At 36.9% G+C, this 27,081-nt stretch overlaps 1 protein-coding gene and 1 long non-coding RNA gene across 15 annotated transcripts in view; one reads left to right on the plus strand and one right to left on the minus strand.

Annotated features, from left to right (window-relative positions):
* The window catches only part of dlg1a (discs large MAGUK scaffold protein 1a), a 133,941-nt gene that overhangs the window by 20,378 nt on the left and 86,482 nt on the right, over positions 1 to 27,081 (plus strand). For 12 of the 14 annotated variants that reach the window (XM_084425402.1, XM_084425404.1, XM_084425406.1 and 9 more), the window contains exon 4: positions 25,358 to 25,525. In XM_084425402.1, coding sequence (XP_084281528.1) covers positions 25,358 to 25,525 — 168 coding nt within the window. Of the gene's footprint in view, positions 1 to 11,636; positions 11,862 to 25,357; positions 25,526 to 27,081 lie in introns of those variants that run through there. The other 2 variants (XM_084425392.1, XM_084425393.1) reach the window with 2 other exon arrangements.
* Positions 5,243 to 11,425, minus strand: LOC311300806. Its single transcript, XR_014629375.1, has 3 exons — positions 11,218 to 11,425; positions 8,690 to 8,829; positions 5,243 to 5,693 (listed from the first exon to the last, which is right to left on the minus strand). It is a non-coding gene; the product is annotated as an uncharacterized lncRNA (long non-coding RNA).

The following is a 27,081-nucleotide window of genomic DNA, read 5'->3' on the forward strand; positions in this document are numbered from 1 at the left end:
TCCATATATGGTTATTTCGGGGAGGAGACGCATGTGCGCACAATCTTCCGCTGACTGGGATTTATAAAGTGAATTCTGCTCAGGTTCTGGCGTACGAACGGTTTTATAAATCTTAATTATAAATTATAAAAAATTTTTTTGCGTACGCCATTTTTGGCTTTCGGGCGCACGTACACTTTTAGTAAGGTTCTTACGCACAGTTTTATAAATGAGACCCCAGCTGACTATATTATTCTGCTTAATACACTACATAAATACACTACATAAATAAATAAACAAATCAATTTAAATATTCACGACCACTGTTGGGGTAACGATTACAAGTAACGTACTTGATAAATGTACACATTTAATATTTGAGTTACTTTTAAAAAAAAGAAGTTACTTTTCAGTTTAATTTGCTTAAACATGATGCATCAAACTACTGCATTAAAATTATCTTGTTAATAATTATGCACAAAATATTAAACAAGCATTATCTATCTGATATTATAATAAACTAGGAGAAATTGATTCTAATTTCATTGACAATTATCTAATTTCAGAATGACTTTAGCTCTCTTTTTAGCACTCTATATTGCACTCTTTATTATCACAATGGTCAGTGAATTTTCTTCATGTAGTTTTATTTTCAAATAAACTTCTAAATTGCAACCTCTAGACCATAGACTACCCACCAAAAAAAGTACAAAAGTAACAAAATGCATTACTTTCAATATAAAGAGTTGTACAGTAGGTGATATAACCTGTAATTTTTAGAGATCTTTTGATATTGTGTATGTTGTAGGCTGTGTTGTTGAATGCATTACTGCATTAAACACTTCTGAGTAAAAAAAAACAAAAAAACACACACACACTTGCGAGGCTTGGAAGAGAGCGAGTTTCAGCCAGGTTAGAAATGCAGAAGTAACTTAACACATTACTTTCCATAAAAAGTAACAGTAAAAGTTACTTTTTTAGAGAGTAACAAGTAATTGTAACATTACTTTTAAAAGTAACTTTCCCCAACACTGTATATGACCTATTTATTTTGAGTTTATTTATTTTTTCTGTATTCATTTATTGTAATATATTGTAATTCATATATTGTAATATATTGTAATTCATATATTGTAATACAGAACCTGTGTGGTGAAACAATATGAAACTAGCAAAGCTTTGAAATCAGCTGCAAGGGTCATTTAGACAATTTAGTGGCTGTACATTTGGAGTTGATGTTGTGATCCTAGCAGCAATCGTTTTATTCTGATTTCTTTCAATGTCAAACTGTGTTTGAAGTGAGTGTGCTTGCAGAACGGTGAGGTGTCTCTGCCTGCTGAGAGCTCTTAGCACTGTGGGCTGGACTGATGGAGTGGTGTCAGCGTGGTTTTGCTCGGTGTGGGCGGCAGGAAGGGCTGGAGGTGATATGAAGGAGTCATGAGTCAGTTTGAGCTCTCATAGGTCACCACCTGCAAGCTATGTAATCCCTTCATGTTTACAGACAGAGAGACAACGTGTAGTTTAAGAGTTAAAGAATAGATAAAGGTATTGATATTGGAACTATAAATTAGAAAAAAAAAAGAAAAAGTCACGAAAATCTCCTTAAAGGAAATCTGTCGCCAAAATGCGACCTAGGGTCTTTTCGTTAATCTACCCGAGGCAAACTTTCGTTTAAAAGCATAATTAGAATGGAAACGCCACTTAAGTTTGACCGTATTTTCGTTTTCGGTCAGATTGCCTTTTGAATGGGAGTGCTTGGGGCACTACTATGATAGCATCAAAAATCGCTATTTTTAAAACAGTAAGAAGGCTCGACACAACATGAAACTTTGCTCGAAGTATCACCAGGGTCTCTTCACATGAACTCGAGCATTGAGAACATTGTTTGTGTACAAAGAGTTTACTAAAAAGAAAGATTTTCTGTACTCACTGTAGATGTGTCCGCCGCCATTTTGACAGTCAAAAATAGTCGATCTCCGAATGCGAATGAACTGCCTCTGAATTTTAGTATTGCTTCTTATATGAGCATCCTTTTTCAAATACAAGGTCAATATTGATTTTCACTAACGACAGAACAACAAATTATCCGTGAATTTATATGGAAATAAGCTTTAGGAGCTTTCCATCTTTACTCTCCTCCCTGTTACGTTGCATTCGGAGATCGACTATTTTTGACTGTCAAAATGGCGGCGGACACATCTACAGTGAGTTGTTCAAAATCTTTCTTTTTAGTAAACTCTGTGTACACAAACAATGTTCTCAATGCTCGAGTTCATGTGTAGAGCCCCTTGTGATACTTCGAGCAAAGTTTCATGTTGTGTCGAGCCTTCTTACTGTTTTGAAAATAGCGCTTTTTGATGCTATCATAGTAGTGCCCCAAGCACTCCCATTCAAAAGACAGTTTGACCAAAAACGAAAATACGGGCAAACTTAAAAGTGCCGTTTCCATTCTAATTATGCTTTTAAACAAAAGTTTGCCTCGGGTAGATTAACAAAAAGACCCTAGGTTGCACTTTGGCGACAGTTATCATTTAAGAAAGAAGTTAAGAAATCTTATTATTAATACGATAACTTTTAAGAAGTTCATAAGAATGTTTCGTCTTTTGAGCGGTCTGCAGATTACTGTAATAATCATACGTGTACACTCTATTTTCAACTGACTTGACAGGAGTTCAGCACTTGATGTTTAAGTTATTTTTAAAGAGTTTGTCTCAAGATGGAGTTGTCTGTTGCATTCATTTGTCTATTTGACTTGGTTTTTGTAAAGTTGTTACTGAATTTAGCAAGAAGTCACATCACGCATAATCATGACAGATCATTGTTTACATTGAGCACTGTTGTCAATATATTCGTGCACATTCCTAGTAGTAGTAATATTATATGTAGCCGGTGTTATGTTGAAATATTGCTTAATGACAATAATTAATTTGAAACAACCCAATAAATTGATCTTACTTTTGGGGATTTATGACAAGTTGCAGGTTATCCTAAGTTGTTTACGTTGATTTTTATGAAGATTCTTTTCGACAATCTTAAAGGTGCATTGCGCGAGAGTCTGAGTTTTCGCAGAACTACGCCCCCTCTGGCGGCAAGCGAAACTGCAACCAGAGGTGTGCACGCTCACGGACCACACGCACACGCACGCTTGCACGAGCTCGAGCTGGTCATAACCCAAGGAGCATCAGCCGCACAAATCTTTTGTTTACAATCATAATGTCTTCAGAGGTAATAAAGTTTTAAATCTGCAAGTAATTTAAAATATGTGAAAGGAAAGGCAATTGAGTAAATAACACACTTATGTGTGAGGGAAAAAATGGGGGTAGTAGAAAACTTCGTTTTTTATTCCCATCTATCTCCATGTTGAACTGTGTTATGTGTTTACTGTATCCACTTATGACTATTATTATGGAAACACGTTCATGAACAATATAAGTTATAACTTTGTAAAAGCTCAAAATTGTAATCATGATACCATACCATACACAGTCGGTCAACAAAGTACACCCAAATGTCTCAAGGTAATAAACAATCAAGTGGCACTATGACGTTACCATAAAAGCCAAACAGGCTAATCCGCCGAAGATTTGCGGGGGTTTAGCCTGTTTTATTGATCAGCTAAGTAGCATATTCCAATAGCAATACATCGTAATTAAGCAGTAATTTGCTCAAAATTTGTGTCTAAGTATCTAACTTATATATCAGCATTTTATATCACAATCATTCTGAACCTGATCACTGACAATGGTAAGTTAGTAAAACCTATTCCGATTGTACATTTATCTAGCTTACGCTAAAGCATTACACATTTTATGGATCGTCATTTATTGTCATTATTGGCCGTATCAGACATTAGAGAATGGGATATATCTTATATATCCCGTTTGAGCCCTAGAGCAGACCGGAGATCTCTCCATTTGTTGAAAGCCTTCCCTATGTTTACTCTCGTCTTACCCCGACGCCTGTCTGACTCCAATTTGGACCTTTTGGTTGCACTAGACAAAAGTTCTCTTTTTTTTTTTATCTTACGTGGAGTTTGCGTTGGTGTTTGAAATGAACTACAAGCCGGTCTCTTAGAATCCATTTTCTACGGAGAATGGCGGCGTCGGCGCATACACAAACCTGCCAGACATATGAGCGTGCCGTGAACGCGCATGACGTCACGCCCAGTCTCAGATTCCGACCCGAATCCCTCTTATTTATTTTACTGTACAGGATTATAGAGGCAATCGCAGTGATCAGAGAAGGGCTCAGTCAGCCCATCAGGCAATTGTTTAAGCATGTATGGGTTAGAAAACGGGTATTTTTAACATGAAAAGTTGCGCAATGCACCTTTAAGAATAAAGATGTGAACCTTCTTAAATTTTTTGGGGAATATAAAGTATTAAAAAAATTAGAAGAAAACAGCAGTTAAGAAGAATGTTATTCTTATAAATGTTTTGTGAATCTGACCCCAAAACTTTTTTCAGATTATTTAGAAATGTGTGCGGTACCTTATTCAAGTCTTTCATGTGAACACACACAAAACCCTACGTTTTTTTTCTTTTTCTTTGGTGGGTTATATTCTCATCCTCGTCAAAGTAATTTAACACTGCCCTCTGCTGTATCTAGTGAAACCAGGAAATAGTTTTTGGTGGGGGAAAAAACACAGGTTGTGTTCTGGTCAAGTTTAGAGTAAACCGTAAATAAAATCTGAATCTTTCTGATCTCACAAGCTGAAACGCTGCTGCTCTTAATTCAAGAATGTGGGTGCACAGTATGTGTTGGTGCGTGAACTGACATTGTGAATGGTAGTAGAGCCACACTACTTTAGAGAAGTCACCTGAGAAAGAACATTTTGTTTAATTTACACCATTGCTAAAAAAGCAATGAGATTTGCTTGTAATGTGAGAATGATGTGATATTTATTTACAATTATAAGGGAATGAGACCCAAAATTACTTGTTTGATCGGTTTTGTAGTTACATTTTCATTTATCTTACACTATTAAAAATGTATATTAACATGCTATTTATTAAAACTAAATAACATTAAAATGCATTAAGCTTTTTACATTCCTTTAAAAGTAACTACAATAATACAATTAAATGCACATTTCTTGTAGTATTTATTTGTTACTTCTAACTGTTGTCTTATTCTTATTATATTGATTTATATCATAATAACTATTATTATTGTTAATGTATTATCAAGGCTGTTGTGTTTGTTTTGCCTGTGTTGGCTTTACTTTTTTTGTAATATTCATAGATTTTGTTCATTATCTTTTCAAATGTGATTTTTATTGTATTTGACGAGGCACTGTTTCTGCCATTTGCAGAATTATTGAAGCCATCATAAAAAAAAAAGTATGGCACGGGTTAATTAATAAACGTTGTTTGTCAATGTCATTGCATTTCTCGGTGAGAAACAAGTTGTAATATCGTCAAAATGATTCTGTGCTTCACGTTTTGACCACAGAGGGGAGTTCCTCATCTTCTTCCAGAAGTGAAACCGAAGCTCTTTGTGCATTGTAGGAAAGAAAGAGGCCTTTATATCAGTGATACCTCCAGAGCTGTCGCCATAGGTTACCAGGGCTATCCCAGAGAGCTCCCACGTGGCTGTGAAGAAGCAACAGTTCGTCTGTGTGACAGATTGCAGATCGGGGAGGGTGGGACCGTCCGTGTGGAAGAGTCAGTCATGCAGACAGGGCCTAAACATACTCTATACCTTGCTGTGGGCTGGAAATCAAAGAAGAGAGGGCATGAGAAGCCTATTACTTGCTGGACTGAATAATCTAGTTTTTGTCATGAAAGACAGACCACTACTTTCATCACATCTATGTTCCTAAAAATGCAACGTTTTAAGTGTGGGACTCTCACGATGTTTCCAGTTAGATGGCCTTAAATGAACCCGTGAGGTATTTCCCCCTGCGAGGTATTTCCCGTACCGGAGTGTTAACAGGCTTAAGTGCGGCTCAGTTATTCTAAGAAGCCTGACAACTGTCAATCTTAATGATTTCCTGCTGAGAACGCATCCCTGCAGCCACTGTCAAATGCCACAGTGCTAGTGTCATCAGAGTACCTATTTTTAACAGCCGTATATATTCATTATTAAGTGCAGATTTGTAATTATTTGCCTTTTTGACAAGGTTTGGGAACAGGATGTCTTTCTGTTTAAATGTACTGTTTTGAAGAGTTGGTTTCTTCACATCTCGCTGCTTGCTGAGCTGCAGTCTTTTTTTGAATGTAGTTGACAGATGGTCTACCCTTGAGGTTAATAATGAGACTGTTGAGTTGGTACAAATGTTCTTCATGATCCATTTTTTTTTCTTTTTTCGTCTTTATGCTTTTCTAGCACACTTTTTTTATTTATTTTTTATTTCTGGTGTTACATTTTTCCGGAGACATCTTAAAAATGCAAAGTGTTATTATATTTTACATATGCACAATTGTTATTTTAGTATCACTGAGATAATAGTTTTTAATTAATATTTTTAATTGGTTTATTTTAATTTTTTTCCGTTTTAAAGTTTTAGTAATTGTGTTGTGTCTTTTTGTCATTATTATTATTATTATTATTATTATTATTATTATTATTTATATATATTTTTTAAATGTCTTTATAATTTTATTAATTTTTGTTTTTGTTATTTGAATACATCAAGTAAAACTAAATGAAAATGAGACATTGCTTTGGCAACAAGTTGAAATAAAATAGTTATTATTATTATTATTAGTTATTATATTTATATATATATATTTATTTTATTTCAGTTTATCTAACCCTGTAATGAAGAACAATTTATTAATCAAAATGAATTTGTAGTTATACATTTACTTTTTTTTTAATTGTTAATTCATGTTTATTCATAATAGTAGGCTACAGTAATGTTAGTTCATCCATACAACTTGAAATGTTAAAATAATTATGACTAAATTCATATAATACCATTTAATATACATTCATAAATACTGGTAAAGTATTGATAATTTCATTTAATTTGATTAAAAACTAATAAATTGAATAATCTTACACATAGAGCCTTATTGTAAAGTATTACCAGTCTGTGTGTATAATAATTATAATTATAATATAATATAATATTATTATTATTATTATTATTATTATATATATTTTTTGCATATGTTCAGTCATGGCCAACTAACTATAGTCTATTCATGTTGTTTGAGCATCCCACCATACTGTTGTGTTTAAGACTGTGACTGTGTGTAAACTTTTAAAAATGAGTCTTGAGACCCTGAGTTCTGTTCCATTCCGTTGCGCTCCGTCTAGGTTTTTTATTTTTTATACAAGAAGCATCATGTAAATGTCTTGTAAGAATCTCGTCTGGTGAACTCAACACCAGCCTAATTATACAGATGAGACTGATTAATCGACTAGTCGCTCCGGCAACTCACTGGCTAATTGATTTTGAAAATATGTAATTTTGCACATCCCTACTCTATATGTCTTTTTTTGTGATCAACATTTTTATTGTTTCCCAAATGAAGGGGGAGTTACAGACATATCCAAAATAATGTGACTATATGAAACAAGGATAGAAAAAAAAAAACGTCACAATGGTAAGACAATACAGAAAACAACAGAAACATGTTCGGCAGGCGTTTCACAACAGTGATTGCCTAGCCCTATCTGTTGTCCCTTGTCCAAGAGATTATCTTAGATGAGAAAGAGTTCCAAGCTTGTACAGTCACTGGTCGCGCCTTATTGAGTCGCGCAGTTGTATGTTCAAGGTTGACAATGTTGACAAGGCTATGGATCCAGAATGATTTCATACACATATCCGGAAAGAACCAGTTTTTCAACTCTATATGTCTTAAATATTTACATGCTCCTTGTCCAGCCCAATGCTACATAGATTATTTATGTATTAAATCTCTCTGTCTTCGGTTTCATTAATGTCAAAGCTGTAACATAATTGGATTGTTTCAGACCGGTTTCATCACTTCAGCTCCTCCAGACATTCTTTGCAGGATATGATAGAGAAGATAAATGGCCTGTCACCTGGATTCCTTAAAGAAAAGTACTTAGTGTCTCACTGAGTATTATTTAGAAATACCATGGAACTGTAGAATTACAATATTCATGTACCATGCGGTATTTAGATGGTACATTGTTTGATGAGCGCATTTCTGTTCCTCTTCCTGAACAGTGCTTTTTCTGTCCGACACTAATATCTGACCACTGTGTGTCATCATAACACTTAAGTCCACACAGAGCGCAGATACTCCAAACCAAATACACGATTAAAAATGAACTCCTACTGTAATTACGTTTAATCAGTAGGATTAAGTTTAATCTAATGTCTGCCCTCTTCAGTTAAAACAGTGTTCATGTTGGAATTAACACTGTATTCCCACACTGTAAAGAATGTTTTTAACAAGAAAATACTATTTTAATTTTTCTACTTCAAAATTTTGCCATTTATTTGTTAAAATCATTTCAAAGTGACTATTTACATAAATAAATATTTAATTGTATATTATAACATCATAGACTGATTATAATGATGGACACTTCACCTTTAAATTATCTCTGAATTTTCTGAGCTGTGGGACCATATTACCATATCTGTCATAACCTTGATAACTTTTGTAGTTTTTAACTTTTCCCACCATGTCATCACATAGGCTTTTCTCTTTATGGCATCCAGGTACTGAAAGACAAATTTCAGCATAAATGAATGTTGGAAGTTCTTGGAACAAAGACTCACCTGGCCAATGAGAGACGAGTTTCTCTCCGCTTCATGGACATGGTTCTCGGCACACACCGTTTCAGTCTTACTGGTATCTGATTCTTTGATGGTATCATGGGAATTCAGCAGTCTACCATCTAGATATTCTCTGAGAGCTTCTGCAAAGCAGTCAAATGATTAGCATCAGCCTGCGTACACAATTTATAGGGAGACGTCCTCATTGTTCTCACAGAAACTGCTGAGCACACAGCAATACACAAACTTTTGCTTGAAGAAATGCTTCAACACCAAGCCAAGTTTATGGATTTACGTGCACGTCGTCCTTTTCTCCTTGAAACTCTCAGCGGGAGGGATTGATTTAGAAGTTAATAAGCCTCAGCCTTGGATGAATAATTTTTTCTGGATCGGAACTCCTCCAAAAGTCATTGTATATATCACCAATGTCACACTGCCAGATTAAATCACTTTGTTGAAGATAGGATTGGATGATGGATAGTGTTTCTGTTCTTAATGCATTAAAAAACACAGAAATATCTTTACGATGTGTCGGCCGTTAATATGAGTGGAATTCTGTGAACGCATTAATGCATATCCTGTTTAGTTCCCAGTTTTCAGGTGGTCACATTGAATGAAAAAAAGAAAAGAAAACTACTATAGGATTTACTACTACTACTACTACTACTACTACTACTACATGGAATAAGTAGCATTTTACTGTATAATGAAGAGGTTGATTTTTCTGATTTTCCTCCTTTAGCCAGATGAAGCTGCCATGTCCTGCAACAAATGCAGATTTTGTTTGTAATAGAGAGGTTGAGTGTGTGTTTGTGCTGTAGTAGTCTGGGATCTGCATGCCTCCCTGCACTCTGATGATGTAACAGTTCAAATGATGTAGTGTGGCAGGAGGGAGGAGGGAGGAGGGGCAGAGGAGAAACGATCACACTCCGATTTATTACAGGCTGCTATACCAATGCTTCATAATTTACAAAATTAAGATTTAATGGTATCTATTAAACTATTGGCCATTCCTTTTTACAGATAGGCCAAGATTTTTTTTTTCAAGCAACATGTCCATGGAATTCTGCTTTGCCTTTGATTTGATCACTTTGATGTACATTATCAGCCAAAAAGGTTGTCTATTTGAAGCTCAAGAGTTTTAGGTAGGGCTGCATGAATAAAATGAAAAATGAATTGGAATAAAACCAATTTTGCAATATGGTTTAGTGCGATTTATCCAATCCTAAAAGCTGCAATTTAATTAAATAAATATATGCGCCCGCTGTGTGTTTCAGCGTGAAGCGGTGCACTATGTTCTCTTGTACGCGAGCAGCTCATAATTCAGTGTTTCAGAGCTTCTCTGTTCTAAGTAAAGTCATTTCTGCATCTTGAGTTTTGGGTTGCTTATAATGTGCAATTGGGAACGCAACATGCACCAACTATCCTCCCAAACTTGTAATGAGTGCTTTTAAACTGGCTATTGTCAACAAAACAGTAGACTTAAGGGTTCCCTGTGGGTTTCTGCAAAATACATTTTTTAAATAAAACTGATTATTGTATTATTATTTTTCTGAAATGCTCAGAAATACTCTATTATTATTATAGTAGTAATAATAATAATGATAATAATTAACAACTAACCTACATAGATCACATTTACTGAAGACTTTGGGCCAGATCTGATTCTCATGAATGCAGAGAATACTCAAATATGCAAATATCCTTTATTATGTTCTCCCAACTAATCACATACTGTTTAGCAACAAAAAGGAAATAAACCAGATTCTACACACATATCCTTGAGTCTTCAGTAAATAATAATAATAATAATAATAATTCATTATTGTGCAGTCCTTGAAATGCAATTTCAATTATGCAATTTTGCAATTTTTATCAGAAAAATCTGAATTCAATATTTCCCCCAAATCATGCAGCCTTTTAGGGTTGTCACACTCTCTTTAAACCAAGCACCTCAGTAATTCTTTGGTCATGACTTATATTTGACATGCAAATTTCTTCAAACTACTTTTACCTCTGTGGGAAAATTAGCATCTAGGATGCCTGAAGTTTTTTGTATTATTTCTCCAGAACACAGTATAGTGATGCAGACATGAATATTACTCATATTAGGCTACAGATATATTTTTTGAACTTTGTTTAACTCTAGAAAACAATTGGTTCTAGTTATTTATCCGCCATGGGAATGAAGCATCCTTGTGTATGATGAACTATTGTCGTCTGTTTCAGATGTTTGGATTTTTAACTGACATGTTGCTGTTTGAGATCAGATTTCATAACTGCACATCAGAGGTCATACTAGCTGCCGTTTGATTCAGTATCTTTCCTTCTCTGTTGTCCTTGTGATTTGTAAATTTGTTGAAATTATTATGTGTCCCTCCCTTTCACCTCCAAATGGCCTAGATAATTTTGATCCCCTTCCCTGGTCTGAATGCTGCAACCTTCGGTTTAAAAACTCTTCAGTTTCTCTCTAGTGAACTGTGTAATAAGCTCGATGCTATTGCTCGCCCCTCCCCCTCCAGTCTGCTTACCTCTCCTCTCCCGCTCTCTCTCTTGCACCGCTCGGTGCGTCTTGTTTGGATAGTTGAGTGAGAGACCGTCCGAGCCTGCTCCTCTTTCCTCCGAGTCATGGCAGCAGTTCCTTTGCAGTAGGTGGAAGCGCAGCAGCGCTGATGGATCGCGGAGAGTCCCTCGCGTTGTGACACGAGACCCCGTGCACTCCGCTGCCCTTTAACCCTCCTCCTGCTCCTCCTCCTTCTCCCACCGCAACACCCCCTGGTCACGGCAGGCAGCATGGCTCCTCCAGAGCTCTCGCAAGTACAGCTCTCTTCAGGACCGCTTTAATCTGTCGGACCGATTGAGTCAAGTCAAGCGAAGAGATAGGACGGAAGAGCGGTGGACTCAACTGACAAGGGCTCGCTGGATGAAGGCACCACGTCGCTGCTTCTGCTCCCCTTTCCACGGACCGAGCCGAGAGATGAGGGTGCCCGTCAAGAGCAGGCAGCGGGCAGAGCTAGTGGAAGCAATTGGCGGGCACCTCAATCGCTGATGGATTGAAGTGCCCCGGCGCAGAATGTCTCCCAGCATCAAAAACTTGGATTGCTTTTCGCCAATGTTGTGCCACTGTAAAGTAGCATGCACCAACAGCACCATCTCACTCATGTTTGGATGCAAGGTAGGGGATTGTTTTGATAGATTTATTAGAAAGATGCATGAGCGACAGTTGCTTAAACCTAGTTGCTTAAATGGTCCCTGGACTCTGAGCTGCTAATTGTCTTCTCACACTGAGGATCATTTTGTTGATGACACCTTTAGTGGGTTAAGATCTGAACATATGCTGCAGGTTACACTCTCATGGCAGTGATCCATTCCTTTGCATGCGATCCTATTAGTTTGTGATTAGGTTGGAAGTCTCACAGAGTCTCCATTTGTCCAGTTTTAGTCTGTTGAAATGAAATGCTCAATGAGACCTCTGATGATGGCAAAGCTATAGGCGATATTCGCAGGATCTCAACCCGACGCTCTTCAAATATCAGACTACCTAGCTTGCATGTGTGTTCCATTCTGGCTTTAATTCCACCACTGTGGTGCACAAACCACATGCGTCTGGGAAAGAAATCCTGAGGGACTCCTGGGCTTCTGTTTGCTGAAACAAACTGATTTCAGCTTAAAGCCAAATAAACACAACCCAATCGAAGTGTTCATTCCAAATCAAGAGTAAAGCGCAGGCACAGGATTCCTTTTGGTTCATTTTCTGCTCGTCTAGTTCAGAGCGGGATAGCAAGTTATTTTAGTTATGTAACCGCCTGGTCCTCTGGGTATCTTAGCCTGCGTCCCAATTATATCTACTATGTGCGAATGGGTTGTGGGGAAGAAGCTTGTTTTTTTCCGTTATTTCACGACTGAATGGTTAGTCTTCGTTGTTTCCAAGCACTGCAACTTGCACAGAGCATAGAGGATTACGGCTTGTCACTTTGCGCCTACACTGACCGATCAGTCCTAAAAAGCTTCTTCTCATTATAGCTGAACCTTCTTTTCTTCTAAGCGTGAGATCAGAGGGCTTGGGGAAGCCCTTGTTAACTCCTAATGACCGTCAATCCCCGGCAAGCACAGAGATGACCCCTTGCCATTTGAGCATAGCAGAAACATGGCAAATGATGTTTAAATTGTTTATAGATTGTATGTATGTTTAATTTTTACCAAAAACCTGTCATAAAGATGTTGCGTGGCTAAGCTAAAGAGTCTTTCAAAATGCATCATTGGCTGCATGTTTTATTTATAGGTATCGCATCTTACTGCCATTTTACAGTGTATTGCACAATAATGAATAAGTAAAACTACATGAGCTTACAGTGAACGCAAAGAATTTCAAGACTTAACAGTAACACCTTACAATAAGATCATGATGTAACCATGAACAACACTTACAGCTGTTTATTTCTACATTACTCCAGTCTTCAGTGCTACGTGATCATTCAGAAAATCATCTCTTCCCATGCTGTCACTCAGCAGATGCCTGACTAAAGTCAGCAATGTGAGTAAAGCCTGTAGGATACACAGGATTCCACATTGATAATTAAAGCTCACATGCATCCTTCTTCAGATGCTTCTTTGCTTTGCCTGGACGGTGTGCATTTGTCAGATCAAGTTCCTGAGCTAAGCTGTGCTCTGCGTAGCATTGATTTAATCCTGCTGGGATGTGCTTGTCACACAGAAAGTTGTGAAAGAGTCTTATATGCTTCAGTTTTTTCATGTCATGTGTGATGTGAAAGTTTGCTCTTTTATAGGGATTTTGCGATCGGCTTTGTTCTGCTTACCGTGAATGTGTATCACCCGTTGATTTGATTATTTCAGTGCAGACGTTTCAGTTTTCCATGCTGATTTTTTTTTTCTAGGATGTGTGAACTTCTGAGGTTGTATATCTTTTGAAACGGCATATTTTTCAGCACAGATTACATTGTGATAGGTTCACAAAACAGTGCTTTGAGTTATCAATGAACTGAGCTGAGAGTTATCAATGAACAAAAGCAGTTGGAAACTATATTTGACCCGACTACAAACCCACATTCTGTGTGTACATGCATCAGAGCACCGTTTTTTATTTTATTTTTAACATGCATTGGACATGGGAAAAGGGCATTGAAATTTAACGTACCCCTATTATGCTTCTTCAGATATTAGGATACAACGGTGCTAAAGGCACACCTAAAAAAAAAATTAAATTTAAAAAATGTTTTATACTTCCTTAGAGTTAGCCTGGGTTTCCCCATACTGCCTTGCTCGCAGCGCGATTCTATTCACGCTGCTAGGCAGTCTGGACACCATGGGACAATTTTTCCCCTGAAAAAGGGAACCAATCACAGAACGGGGAGGGAGCAGCAAGATGATGACGACACCAAAGCAGTTTGTTTATATCAGACTCGACGTTACCTTCTACCCTCTTGTTATCTTGCACAAACGGTAATATTCGCTAAACGCCATCGTGTACAAATAAATCTTTGACCCATCGTCTTTTTCCTCGTCGAATTTCTCTCACTCTACATACGTCATCTGGTATAATTGAAGCGATTGGCTATGAGCTACATACAGGCGCATTTGATAGACATTCATAGCGCCCAATAAACGGCTCTGGGCATTCGTAAACCACGCCTCAAATACGAGAAAATGCGCACGTAGTTCCCAGACCAAGTCTCAATGAGACTTGGTCTGACGTTAGCCAGGCTACCTTAGAGTATGATTGGAGAAAAAAAATGCTTTTATTGAACATTGATGGAGCAACAGATTTTGTGTGAAAATAAATAATAAAAGTGGTTTGTTTGTTTGTTTGTTTAAAAATCTTATAAATGTATGAGGTGGCAAGGTGGGCCTTTTTACCTCACTCCCACTGGGTAAAAGGCTCATCAGTATGGGGCAAAAGGAAAAAAATATTATTATTACTACTATAATTTAGCTAAAATAATGTTTTTTTTTTTTTTTATCAATGTCTAAGTTAATATTTGTTAAAAACAATCACTTTATTTAAAGTTTGAACTATCTTCGGGTTAATTTTGATAAATAAAAATGCATTTTTGTTCAATAAATATATTGTCATTTAAAATGTTAATTTTAAAAATACAGAAGCAAAATTATTTAAAGCAAAGATTCTGAAAGCATTGAATGAGATCCCATGGTAATTTAATACAGCTTTACAGTATAACAAAAATATGTTTTATTATATGATATGATTAATATCATATTTTTTAAATATGATGATTATCGCTAAGGTGGACACCCAACTTGATATATGATATTTACCATCTGAATCTAACCATGTCATGTAAACAATTGGAAAAGTCAGCCAGCTGTTTATTATCATGTTTATTATCGTGTTTATTTCCGTGCCTTTTGCCCCAACAGCAGGTGCACCTTTTACCCCAAATGCCATACTTCTACATATTCTTCCCTTATTGAAAAACTGTTGCTTTAAGTACCTTGAATAAAACTGAAAAACATGAACACGTCCTTTGTCTAAAAACACAATCGCGTCAAGGATCAGCCAAATTTCCACATGCATCATAAAAAGCGGTTGTTAAGAAAAATGCTGAGCTGAATTTTTGTGCCATCTACTGGTTTAAAAGAGAATAAAGTAAAAAGCGCCTTTTACCCCGGTGCACCTTTAGTCCCGTTGTACCCTACCTGTCATGTAGCGTGTTAAATTGCTTTTTGTGAATGTAAAAGGTCTGCAAAGTTTCAAAATGTGATATGGAATTTCTGAACTGCCTGAAACCTACATAGGTTTGTAACAAATTTGCATAATATTCCTCACTGGCTGCCCATAAACTTCTACTTTGACCTACCCTCAAACACTATAGTTGAAGCTGAAGAAGAGTTCGGTTTGTGTTGTCGACACGTCGAGAGGTCACAGTCTTCTGCGCTGCGGAAGCAAAACCACTTTGCATGCACTTCCAAAGGATGCGGACTCAACTTATATGGTATACATACAATATGGTATGGGCGATTTGTTTCCAACACGCACTGTAATACGGTAGACCAATCACAACAGACAGCCATCTGACTAATCAGAGGAGAGTAGGCTCTCAGAAAGGAGGGGTTTAGTGTTTAGACACTGTAAGAAAAAAGGTCATGCTGCAATGTATACTATGAGAAAAAGTAAGCTTTTTTTGTTTGTTTTTTTTACCCTGGATGCATGTACAAATTTAAAATGGCATAACGGGCACTTTAAATTCTGGTTGCTTTTAGCAACAACAAAAAAAGTTTTTAAAACAATACTAACTATATAATAGGACCTCAGCGAAACATCTATAATATGTAAATATTTGTTTTCTATGATATGGCTCATTTAAATTCTAGCCTTTCTCACTTCAGTTTGAATTACTTTCCCGGTGATATTGCAAAGACCATTTTTTTCCATTGAAATTGAGTATGAATGAGGTCTAATCCTTTTAAGTTGATGGCGTTTTCTCTAAAATCCCACGGCACTTACTGCCTGTTGATTGTGTGATTAATTGAGGTCTTTCTGGACTTTCTTTGGTTTTCAATGTTCCAGCATTTGGAGTGTGATCAATGAAATAGCCCGTCTCTCATTCAATCATTGATTCTTTATATTAAGATGTTCAAATTGTGCTTCTCTTTTGGTTTCCCTCTTTATTTTCTGTGTTGATTTCCGTGCTTGTTGGCAGCTATAGCGGTTGGTAGACCTGATGTGAAGGTCAACAGATGGATGTCTCATGTCTCTCTCAGGGATGTGGATTGTAGAGGAAGCATGTTTGGTATGCTCCAGACAGCTTGTTTTCTCCTGGCCTGCAGAGCTATTTATTAGGTTTTAGTGTCATCCCCATTCCTCTCACTATCCCCACCTGCCGTTTTTGTCATCAACCGCTAATGTGTTCTTAAATGGAAATCGCTGTGAAGAATTAAATGGCAAATTGTATGAAATTATGCTTTACAACGGAGCTGTTCTTAACAGCCATCACTTAGTAATAAACTAAATTGTGCATGCATGGCTATGACCCAGTGATGAAACTATGATGGAATGACAGAAAATTAAGGTAAATAATTAATCATCTCTACAATATTTTTTTTGTTTTGTTTTGTTTGTTATCAGTGGATTCAGCTATAATATTGCAACCTGCCTTTTGATTAATATAATATAATATAATATAATATAATATAATATAATATAATATAATATAGGCTAATGCATTCTATATATAACAACCAATCATTCCTGATTTTTAAATTTGTGTCACAAAAATATACGTTATTGCTGAATCTTGTTAAACACTAGGGGTGTAACAATATATCGTGTCACAATATATCGCAATACAAAAATGCAACAATATTTATCGTGAATGGTGACCATATGTATCACCCAAATAGTTATAATAGTTCACCCAAAATGAAAATTACTGTGCATGAAAAAATTCAAGTTTACAGAGTTTTAGTGTCAGTACTACAGTACATTAAACTACCATATGTAATGTTGAATATAATGTATAATAATGCAATGGGGGAATATTTGTGGGTCCTGATAATGCCAAATGTCTTATGTTACCTGTAAAAAGTGGCCTGCATTATTTTAAATATATCCAGTCAGTGACAGAGTGCAAGCATATTCGTCTAAAATAAATCTGGAATTTCAGCCTCAGAATCATGAATATATTTATTTATTATTTATTTTTATTTAGTTACCATTGTCCTGTGTGTATTGGGTTACCAGCACCAAGTCCAAGCTTATTGATTTCCACACCCAATGTAATACCAAATATAGCATTTCAATCAACAGTTCATTTTTTGTTAACCTTTTACCATATGTCTTGGAGTATCGCAATAATATCGTATCGTGATATCTATCGAATCGTGACATGAGGGTATCGTTATACCCCTAGTTAACACATTTCTACTGTCTCTTGGTATACAGACATTATGCATTAAAATAATTGGACTAATTAGAAAAAACATGCTAATTCATATCTGAAATGGAAATCACTGTCAATTAGCTCAACTATTTACTGTACAAGGTGCAGTCTGATGTTTTATTCTGAAGATCTGCATTGGGATCCTTTCACATATTGACTTATATAACTGAGCACTTTCCATTTAGTCAGTTAACCGTGAAGCTCCTTTTGTGACCAGCAGTTCCACATGCTCTCACATGAGCATCATTCATTAGCAATTCGTTACGTAAGGCATGCTAAAATTGATCACCCTCTATGTTGATAAGCCATTAGAGCAGCAGAGGGAATCCTACTGAAGTGTGTAAAACGTCTTACAATGCGGTTGCCCCGAGTGCACATGATGTAACAAGGGCATGTACGAGGAAAAAAGGGAAGGAAGGATGCGAAGGAAGACCAGGGAGACAACAAGCTATGCTTTTGTTTGGAATTCTTCATAGTCCAATCACACTAAATTTTAAGCATGCAAAATTACCCTACAACAAATATGAGCATCAAGATATGTCGTCATGCTTCAGGGTGTCAGTTTTGAGAACCACTGATTTATTCAAAACAAAGTAACAGTTGCTGTGCATCTCAATTCTCGTACACTTATATGCCCTGAAAGTACTGTTTTTGTGAGAAAAAAAAAGTACATACTTTTGAATGTGTAGCTGAATAATAGGCAGGTTTTTGGGACATATCATTTTGTCATAGTTGCATCTTTAACGGGCAGCTCTGTTGCTTGGTTATGTGACATGTGACTGTTTAAATTCCCCTGTCAATCATCTTGTCGCAGTTAAAATCCTCCACATTCAATTTAATTTAATTTCCATACAGTTTCGGAGAGAATAGTAGCACGTTGATCTGCCAGGTTTGGCTCCTTCATGCGGAGAACTTTCCTCATAATATGTTTGCAATGTAAAAGTTAATGACCAAACTTTTTTTTTTTTTTATAAAATGTGGATAACATTGAATAAATATATTTTCATCAGGTTAGATACTGATTATTAATCACTCAAACCCCTTTATTTAAACCTCCCTACTTAACCGTCAGTGTTGCACATGTTTTTATATATATATTTTTTTACACTTTATTTTTAAACCCTTTTTTAAATGGATCTGAATTTCAGATTCTAACCTGAAAAAGTAGACTATCCAGGTGTCCTTTGGAATACTCATTTCAACACTACGATTTGGGGGGCACAATTCTAATTTTGAATACTGTTTAGAACAATGTGAATTGGGACACAGCAAGTGTTTTAGTTTTTTCACCCAAAAATGAAAAATTCTATTCAAATTTATGTTTTTTTCCTACACAAAATGAAAGAGCTATCAGAGCAGGTTCTAAAAAACTTGCATGCATTAAAGTATGAAACATTTAATGTAATATTTAAAAAGGATTACAGTGTATTTGCTGTCCAATTGAAACACATTAATACTATATCTTTTTGGGAGTAAGAGGTAGTGTAACCAATTTCCAAACCTCTTTAAAAGCGTTTTAGTCTACATTATTCATGGACTATCATGCTCAAACTGAGTCTGAATCTAGTTTTTCTGGTTCAAAAGCAACTCCTTAACTGCATTTTCATAAAAGTGACTTTGAGGTGAAACAGAATAATGTCCTGCCTTTTATGTTGATTGAAAACCCAACATTTGTTCATGGCTGTTGTCGTCGTCCAGTTTGAGCCTTCACAGATACAGAGCTTTCTCATAAAGGACCTACAGCTGGCTTCCTGCTAGTTAATTATAGTCATCTCAAGAGAGAACTGCCAAGAAACAGACAGCCGTCGTCTTTTTTGATGTGTAACGAAAACAATATGTGTGCTCTATTTGTTTTTTTAGGATTTGTGCTTCTAATTCGAACAGTAAAACCTGTCCTTGTTTGTTTTTAACCAATGCTTAATCATGAAAGACTTGGAACAGTTTTTCCCAACCTTTTTTCTTGTCTTTTATGTACACCCAGATCCCCATCAGTAGGTTCAGTAAGGTTCATTCATCAACACCAAACCAGAATATTATAAGAAGCACTGAAACAGAAACACTGTTGATATTTGAAATCAACCCAAACAAACACACCTCTCCCTTCATTACTCCGCCCCCAAAACGCACAAACACGGTTATTTCAGGGAACTTTTGCAAGTGACCCATAGCGTTTGTTGTTGCTTTATTTGTATTTTTATCTGGTGTTTGAGTGTAACGAAATTCTGGCTACTTCAGTTCTGGATGAGCAGTAGCAATGTGCTTTGAAAGTTTAATTTTAGGTTTTGCAGTGGGGACAGCTGGGAGGAGGGAGGGCCATGATGTTTCCTAGAGAGACAAGAGGCAGAAACTATTTTAATTCTGCTCACAGCACACTGTCTGCTAAGATGTCAGCTCTTTCTTCATCTCCCAGGTTTAAGCACAAGTCAAAGTGGATGTGATGATCTCATGTCTCGTTCCTGTCTGCCCTGTGGATCTCAGTAGGAAAAGGGCAGAGAGAGGAATAACTTATTACACTGCACTTATTGGAATGGTATATGAAGTTGTAATCAAATATGCACTCTATTTTTTAATTAATTTTACAACAACCCTGCTGGAAAATATAGCTTAAACTATTTTGGAACATCAAAGCTTATTTGCTGCTAGTCCAAGATGGTCTATCAGCTTGGTCCATCTAGAAACCAGCTTAAGTGTTTAAAAAATTTCTTGGTTAAAATAATAATTCACCCCCATAATAAAATTCTGTCATCATTTACTCACCCCCATGATGTTCCATACTCAAATAATCATACTCTGAGAATGTTTCTGCTGTTTTTTTTTTTTTTTTTTTTTTTTTCTCCATATAGTGAAAGTCAATGGGTTCCAAAAGTTTCAATCTCCATAAAAGACATACATGTAGTTTACAAGTAATCCAGCAGTTTAATCTAAGTCTTCTAAAGTGATACAATAATTTTGTTTGAGAGTTTCAGAGTTTTCAGAACTGCATGATGGTGTATAAATGATGACAGAGCTTTAATTTTTGGCTGAACTATCCCTTTAAGATTAATTTTGCTGCAGGATGAAAAGTAAATTAATCAAAATATCAGAATATACACTACTGAAATTAATACTTTTATTCTGCAAGGCCACTTTCAATTGATCAACAGTAAAGACATTTCTAATGTTACAAAAGACTTCTATTTCAAATAAATGCTTATATTCATCAGTGAATCCAGAAAAAAGACCACCATTTCCACAAAAATATTAAGCAGGATGACTGTTTTCAACATTGATAATAATAGGTGTTACTTGAGCACCAAATCAGCATTATAATGATTTCTGAAGGATCATGTGACACTGAAACCTGGAGTAATGATGCTGCCATCACAGGAATAAATTACATTTTAAAATAAATAAAAAAAGTTATATTAAGTTGTAATATTTATTATAATTTTTTTTCTAAAACATAAACAAAAATCTTACCGACCACAAACTTTTGAATGGTGGGGAACCGCTTTTTTTATTTTTATTTTTTTATAAAACAAGCAAATTGCCTGATTCGTATAGTGGTTGCCATTTATTTACTTACTTACACTTACTTACTTACCAGCAAATGTATTTGTTGTTTATTTGCTCTATAACAGGCAAACTGACCATAAACAATACATATCTGCAGCCATTTGAAATTAGGGGCAACCACTGCATTTTAATCATGGTCCGAACAAAAATGCTACACACATGAAGCATTAACATTTTTTTTTTTTTTTGAATTAGATTGTATAAATTTCAAGATTTAAAGCAATAACCGAAAGGTCTGACTTAAGATTTGTGAAATTAAGCTACATAAGACATGCAAATTCGCGCTCTGACAGTAGGTGGCGCTTGGAATGGAATATATTGATATGGAATATCAGCGATTTCTTTGGGTACCGCGGTAAGCAGCGCTGGGCTAATAAACACTACTTTATACGGAGGTAATAGGAAAAGAAAATGCCTTTGAAACTTCTGAAGACAGTCAGTTTCCTTCAGAGATACATTCATATAAACCCCCACCATCAATTCAATATTGATTTTTTTTTTTTTTCCTATATTTTGAGCACCATAAACAGCGAGCTTGCTGTGCATGGTAAAGTATTTGCTCTGCTGGTGTGTCTGTGTTCTTTTCTTTGCGCCATCTTCAGCACGTCCCATCTCTGGCCTGTGTTAAAATCCTGTTTACAGACTTTGTAATATTTTCACACAAATTTCATTTTGGGAAATTATTGCAATTCAGTTTGTGTGCAAGTCTGGAATAGAGATTGACAAAATAAAATTGTGTGTTTGGAGCAAAAAACGGCCTGTTCTGATTTATGGCCGGTTGACCGGTGCATCTCTAATTTTGTTTTTCATCTGGCCTGAAAAGCTGGTCCCTACAATGCAAATCCTTATTGGTAGTATAATTAGGTCAAAGGCTCTCAAATGGGCCTGAGTTTCTTGGCAAATACAGCGGTTTATAAATAAAACTTGTTTTGGGGTGGGGGTAAAATCATAGAATTCGTTTAATTAATGTTCAGACTTTTATTGTCCAATAGTATGTTTGTCTTTTGTTTGAAGGGGCCACACATTTGGGCTTTCAGTAAACACCTGCTCTGTGTGGTTCAGCCGAGGTGAACGTGCCAGACTTCATAATCCCAAATTATGCTGATTACGCATTTATCATGCAAATAATGCTTAGTATTGTGGAGTGAACGCAGTTGTTTTGGCAGCTCTGGGATGTGCAGCCGTGTTACAGAGCTCTCCCGAAGGTATTCAAGGTGAAGTGTCTATAATAAAGTGCTGTGTTTGCTGAGCTCTGGGCCTCTGTTTTCTGCCCGATAAACAGACAAGAGCTGACAGCTTTACAGCGGCACGGCTAGACCCGAGACAGAAGGGGCACGAGGAGCAGGCGCGGGGCTCTTCCACTCCTTGAGATCCTACACAACATCCATCAAACTGCATTTCTAACAGCCGCGCACCTCTCAAGGTTCACCCTGCTTTAGGCAGTGACATTGTATTGCAGAGGACGTCGTCTGTGTAAAGCCTGTCTAGCATTCGTTTTTCACTGCTGTCAAGTTTTCCAAGAGCTGTCCTCCATGGTTGAATAGCTTTGTGAGTGATCTCACTGCTTTTATTCGGTTTTACTGACGTTAGCTCGGCTTGGACGGACCAGCACAGAGTGAGAGAGCATTGAGCCAGTCGAGCAGCTCATTATCCAGGCAAGCTGGCCCCACAGTGAGCCTGAAGCTGAGTCACTGAAGCACTCAGCGGTGTAATAACATCTCAAGAACTACTCCCCGTCTGTCCCTTTCTCTCCCAGCAGTGGCTCTGAGTTCAAACTCACCTTTCAATTTCACTGGCTTTGTTGCCCGCTGAGAGTTGAGTTGGAACTTTGAGTTCGGAACAAGGCAAAGAGTTCTGTGCACAGGGTTTCTGTGGTCCCCTTAACCAAAGTGTCAGTAGTAGTAGCACACTTCTCTTCTATCTGTTTAATATACGCCAGGGCCTCAACAAAATTATTATTTTTTTTTTTTCTGCTGGGCTGGGGTGCGTTTCATAAAAGCATCGTTAGCCAACTATGGTCGCAAGTTCCGTCGTTATCAGCGTAGTTCAACGAGTCGGTGTTTCCCGAAACGAAAATGTACTATAGCTATAGCTATAGGAACTATAGCTCTCGACCTGTGGTTAGAAGCATAGTTTGTTTGCATGACTTGGAATCAATAAATCCTTATCTTGAGCCAAATAGGTAAGCTGACATTCAGTACAATTCAGTACAATTTTATTTAGAATACATACAAATGTCATTTACGTCTTTTTAGTTTGTTGAGATTTAAAGCATTGTTTTTGAAGAGTGTGCATCCGCGAACGTGCTCTAGTACGTGAGAACGAGCCTATGATTGAATATGGAAATAAAGCAAAATAACAGAGGAAAATGATAAATAGTCCTCAGATGCCATGTCTGTTTTTTTTTTTTGCAAAACATCTAGCATTAAAGGTTGTATCAGTGATTTCAGGCCCAAAATGTTTTTTATCACATTCATCTAATCTTTCCTAACGATCCGCTAGCTGCCCGCCCCATAAGCATGCCGTCAAAAAACCGCGTCTCTGTAGGCAGCCTAGGCTCTGAGATCTGCACACAAAAACAATTGGTTTCACCAACCACTCAAAACCAAAACAAATAGTGTTCCAACCAATCACCGACAGGGGGAGGGTGTTGTGAGGTTTTGAGCCAGCTTCTTCTTCAGCTCCGACTTCGCGTGCAGCCGTGCACGAGCACAAAACCTCACAACACCCTCCCCCCGTCGGTGATTGGTTGGAACACTATTTGTTTTGGTTTTGAGTGGTTGGTGAAACCAATTGTTTTTGTGTGCAGATCTCAGAGCCTAGGCTGCCTACAGAGACGCGGTTTTTTGACGGCATGCTTATGGGGCGGGCAGCTAAAGATTAGATGAATGTGATCTTTTTTTTTTTTGGGCCTGAAATCACTGATACAACCTTTAATTAGATCTCAAACATATTCATTCAAATGAGTTCATACTCCACCACCTGCGTGACATCATTAACCAACGTGGTTGAACTACCAATTTGCAACAATATGGTTTCGGGAAACAGTCGTGATTAGCTAGTTGATTTCTTCAGCGACGCATCGTACTATGGTAGTGAAGCAGCGAGTCACGTCGTTGTACGGGAAACGCACCCCTGGTTGAGACAATAGTTGTTGTTTTCACTGGTCCCACCACAAAATAGACCATTGCATCAATAACAGCTTGTAATGTTCTTTTTAATGCAGTGGTCTAATTTTAATTAAGTTTTTCATGACCAATTTTCAGTGCTAAAATAGGGCATGGGATTCTACCTTGAATCTCTCCATATGGGTAAATCCACTCAGTCTTCCCCCATGCTGCTCGGAGGCAGTGATGTTACTATAAGCAACCAGCATAAGACCCCAACTTGGAGCTTGTCCCACTTTTTGGGCATCTACCTTCTCTAAAAAAACTGCCCTCTTTTTCTTCCCTCTAGACTTGTGTTTGCATTTCCTAACCCATATTCCAATAATGCCATAGAGGCGGGTATATGTATCAGGACAAGATGGATGTCTGTGGATAAAAGGCACCGCTGAATAATTTGCGATTCCCGTTAAGAAAGTAGCAGAACAGTGTTTCACATACAGTCATGGCAGATTGGGGTCGACTGTGATGACTGTGTGGCGGGTAGGATCCGGGGGTGCCTGGCTCATTTAAAAAGTGTTTGCCATCTCAGGAGTGAGGTCTAGAGACAAAAAGAGTTGAAATAGTTTCCCAGTTCTGTACCAGTGCTGGATTTAAACTGTTTTTTTTTTTTTTTTCAGATCACAAGTATGTTACACTGCAGTTTGAATTTGAATGCCTAAGTCTCATTCAACCAATGTTAAATTAAAATATATATAATATATATATATATATATATATACAAAAAAGATACTGTTTGCAGATTGGTAAATAAAAATGAATGTAATTTCATTTAAAGGGAATTCAGTTGCTTGCAATTATTATTATTATTATTATTATTATTATTATATATCTTTTTTTTTTTTTTTTTTTTTTGCAATGTAATTAATAAAACGTGATCTACCTGTGGTTTGAGCATTAATCTTTACCTCTTGCTGGTTGAACATCAAATCACGTATCAAGTTCATGTTTGGGTCAGTGTACCTGCAAGAAATTAATTTAATATATTATGCTGGTATAACTGTACACATTCTCTCTCTTTTTCTCTTTCTCAGAAATATAGATATCAGGATGAGGATACCACGTCTCCTCCAGAACACAGCTCTCCACACCTACCAGGGGACGTGCGTCCTCCTGAGCTGGTGCAGGTGTCGGAGAAGAACATCTCCCAGATTGAGAATGTACACGGCTATGTTTCCCATTCACACATCTCTCCTATGAAGGTAAAATCTCCCAGAATTCCACTGGCTCCATGACACATTTCAGTGCTGCATGACATCTATTCTATGTCTCTGTGCACTCTGTAAACATGCTTCAATGTTGCTTGTGATAGAATCTCCATCAATTTCATGTTTACAAACAAACAAACATGCACCAAAAAAATAACATTCACACACTAAATCAGAGACTAGGACTGCAACTAAGAATTATTTTGATAATCAAGGCATCTGTTGATTTATTTCTCAGATTAATTGATTAATTGAATTAAAAAAACTTCAATAATTACTAATTATTAATAAATGATTGATGAGTAATATAAAATATTTCATTAGAATTTGTTCTTAAAAAAAAATATATATATATATATATTAGGGGTGTCGCAATATACCGGTATTGACGATAATCGTGATATTCAAAGCATGAAATATCGACATCGTGTTAATTTAGAGCAATACAATATACCGGTATTGGCGATATTGCCGTTTTCTAGACGCAGCGCTCGTCCGCGCCCGCGCAGCTAGAGTGAAACACTCTGTCCACACCCGAAAAAAGTAAGCTGAGCTCGCCAGTATTGACAACAGAGTTCTTCGGCTTCAAAGAAAACAGCACCTTAGAGGTGGTCGTACACCGGACGAGAAGCGCAGCGCCACGTCTTTAAAATTCGAACACATTCTGTATGAGTGTACACACACCGGACGAGAAGCACAGCGCGGTTCTATTCGGCGTCTGTCCGCGGCGCCCAGCAACGGCTCAGGACCTTGTTCAAAATCCTGCCGCGACACAGAGCGCAGAAAAAAGTGTTCAGATCACAGACTCAGCAACTATTGTATTTAATTGTACAGTATAATCATAACATAGTACAGACATTATCTCAATTCCATAATGTCCTTAAACATAATGATATTGCTGGCCATAAACTGAGAAAGTGCGTGTCCGGTGTGCAATACCTCGAGTTGTCATAGACGCGACGCAGCTATTATTTTACTAGTCATCATGGAATGGGAAACGTGACATTAACTGTTAACAGGGGGTTTCTGTGTTCATATATTTAATAAAGGGTGATTATTAAAATTAAGAACCCCGTTTTCTTTACTCATCTTATTTTTGTATTTGTATTTGCACCTGATTTTTTTTATTCAAATCTGCTATCTGCATGACTTTATTGGCGCCAGTGCAACAACAGGTTTAAGAGCTTTTCAGTTCTTCAGGAAACCTTCAGACAGTGTTTGGCTTCAGTTTGAAACCAGATAAACTTCACATGCTTGTCTTCCTTCACAAAAATTTGCCATAGATTGAGTACCCCCCCCCCCCCTAGATTCTATAGATATCGCGATATATCGATATCGTGAATTCTTTTGGCCACAATAACCGTGGTGTGAAAAATCTAACATCGTGACAGCCCTAATATATATATATATATATAATATATATATATATATATATATATATATATATATTATTCCACATCCTGCCCAATGTTGTTCTTTAAGCCGTGTGCAATTTGAAGGCTATGAAAACAGTCAGGATAAGCCTTTATGCTAAATGGATATAATCGCGC

This window comes from Rutilus rutilus (assembly GCF_951802725.1).
Source record: "Rutilus rutilus genome assembly, chromosome: 12".
Classification (NCBI taxonomy): Eukaryota; Metazoa; Chordata; class Actinopteri; order Cypriniformes; family Leuciscidae; genus Rutilus; species Rutilus rutilus.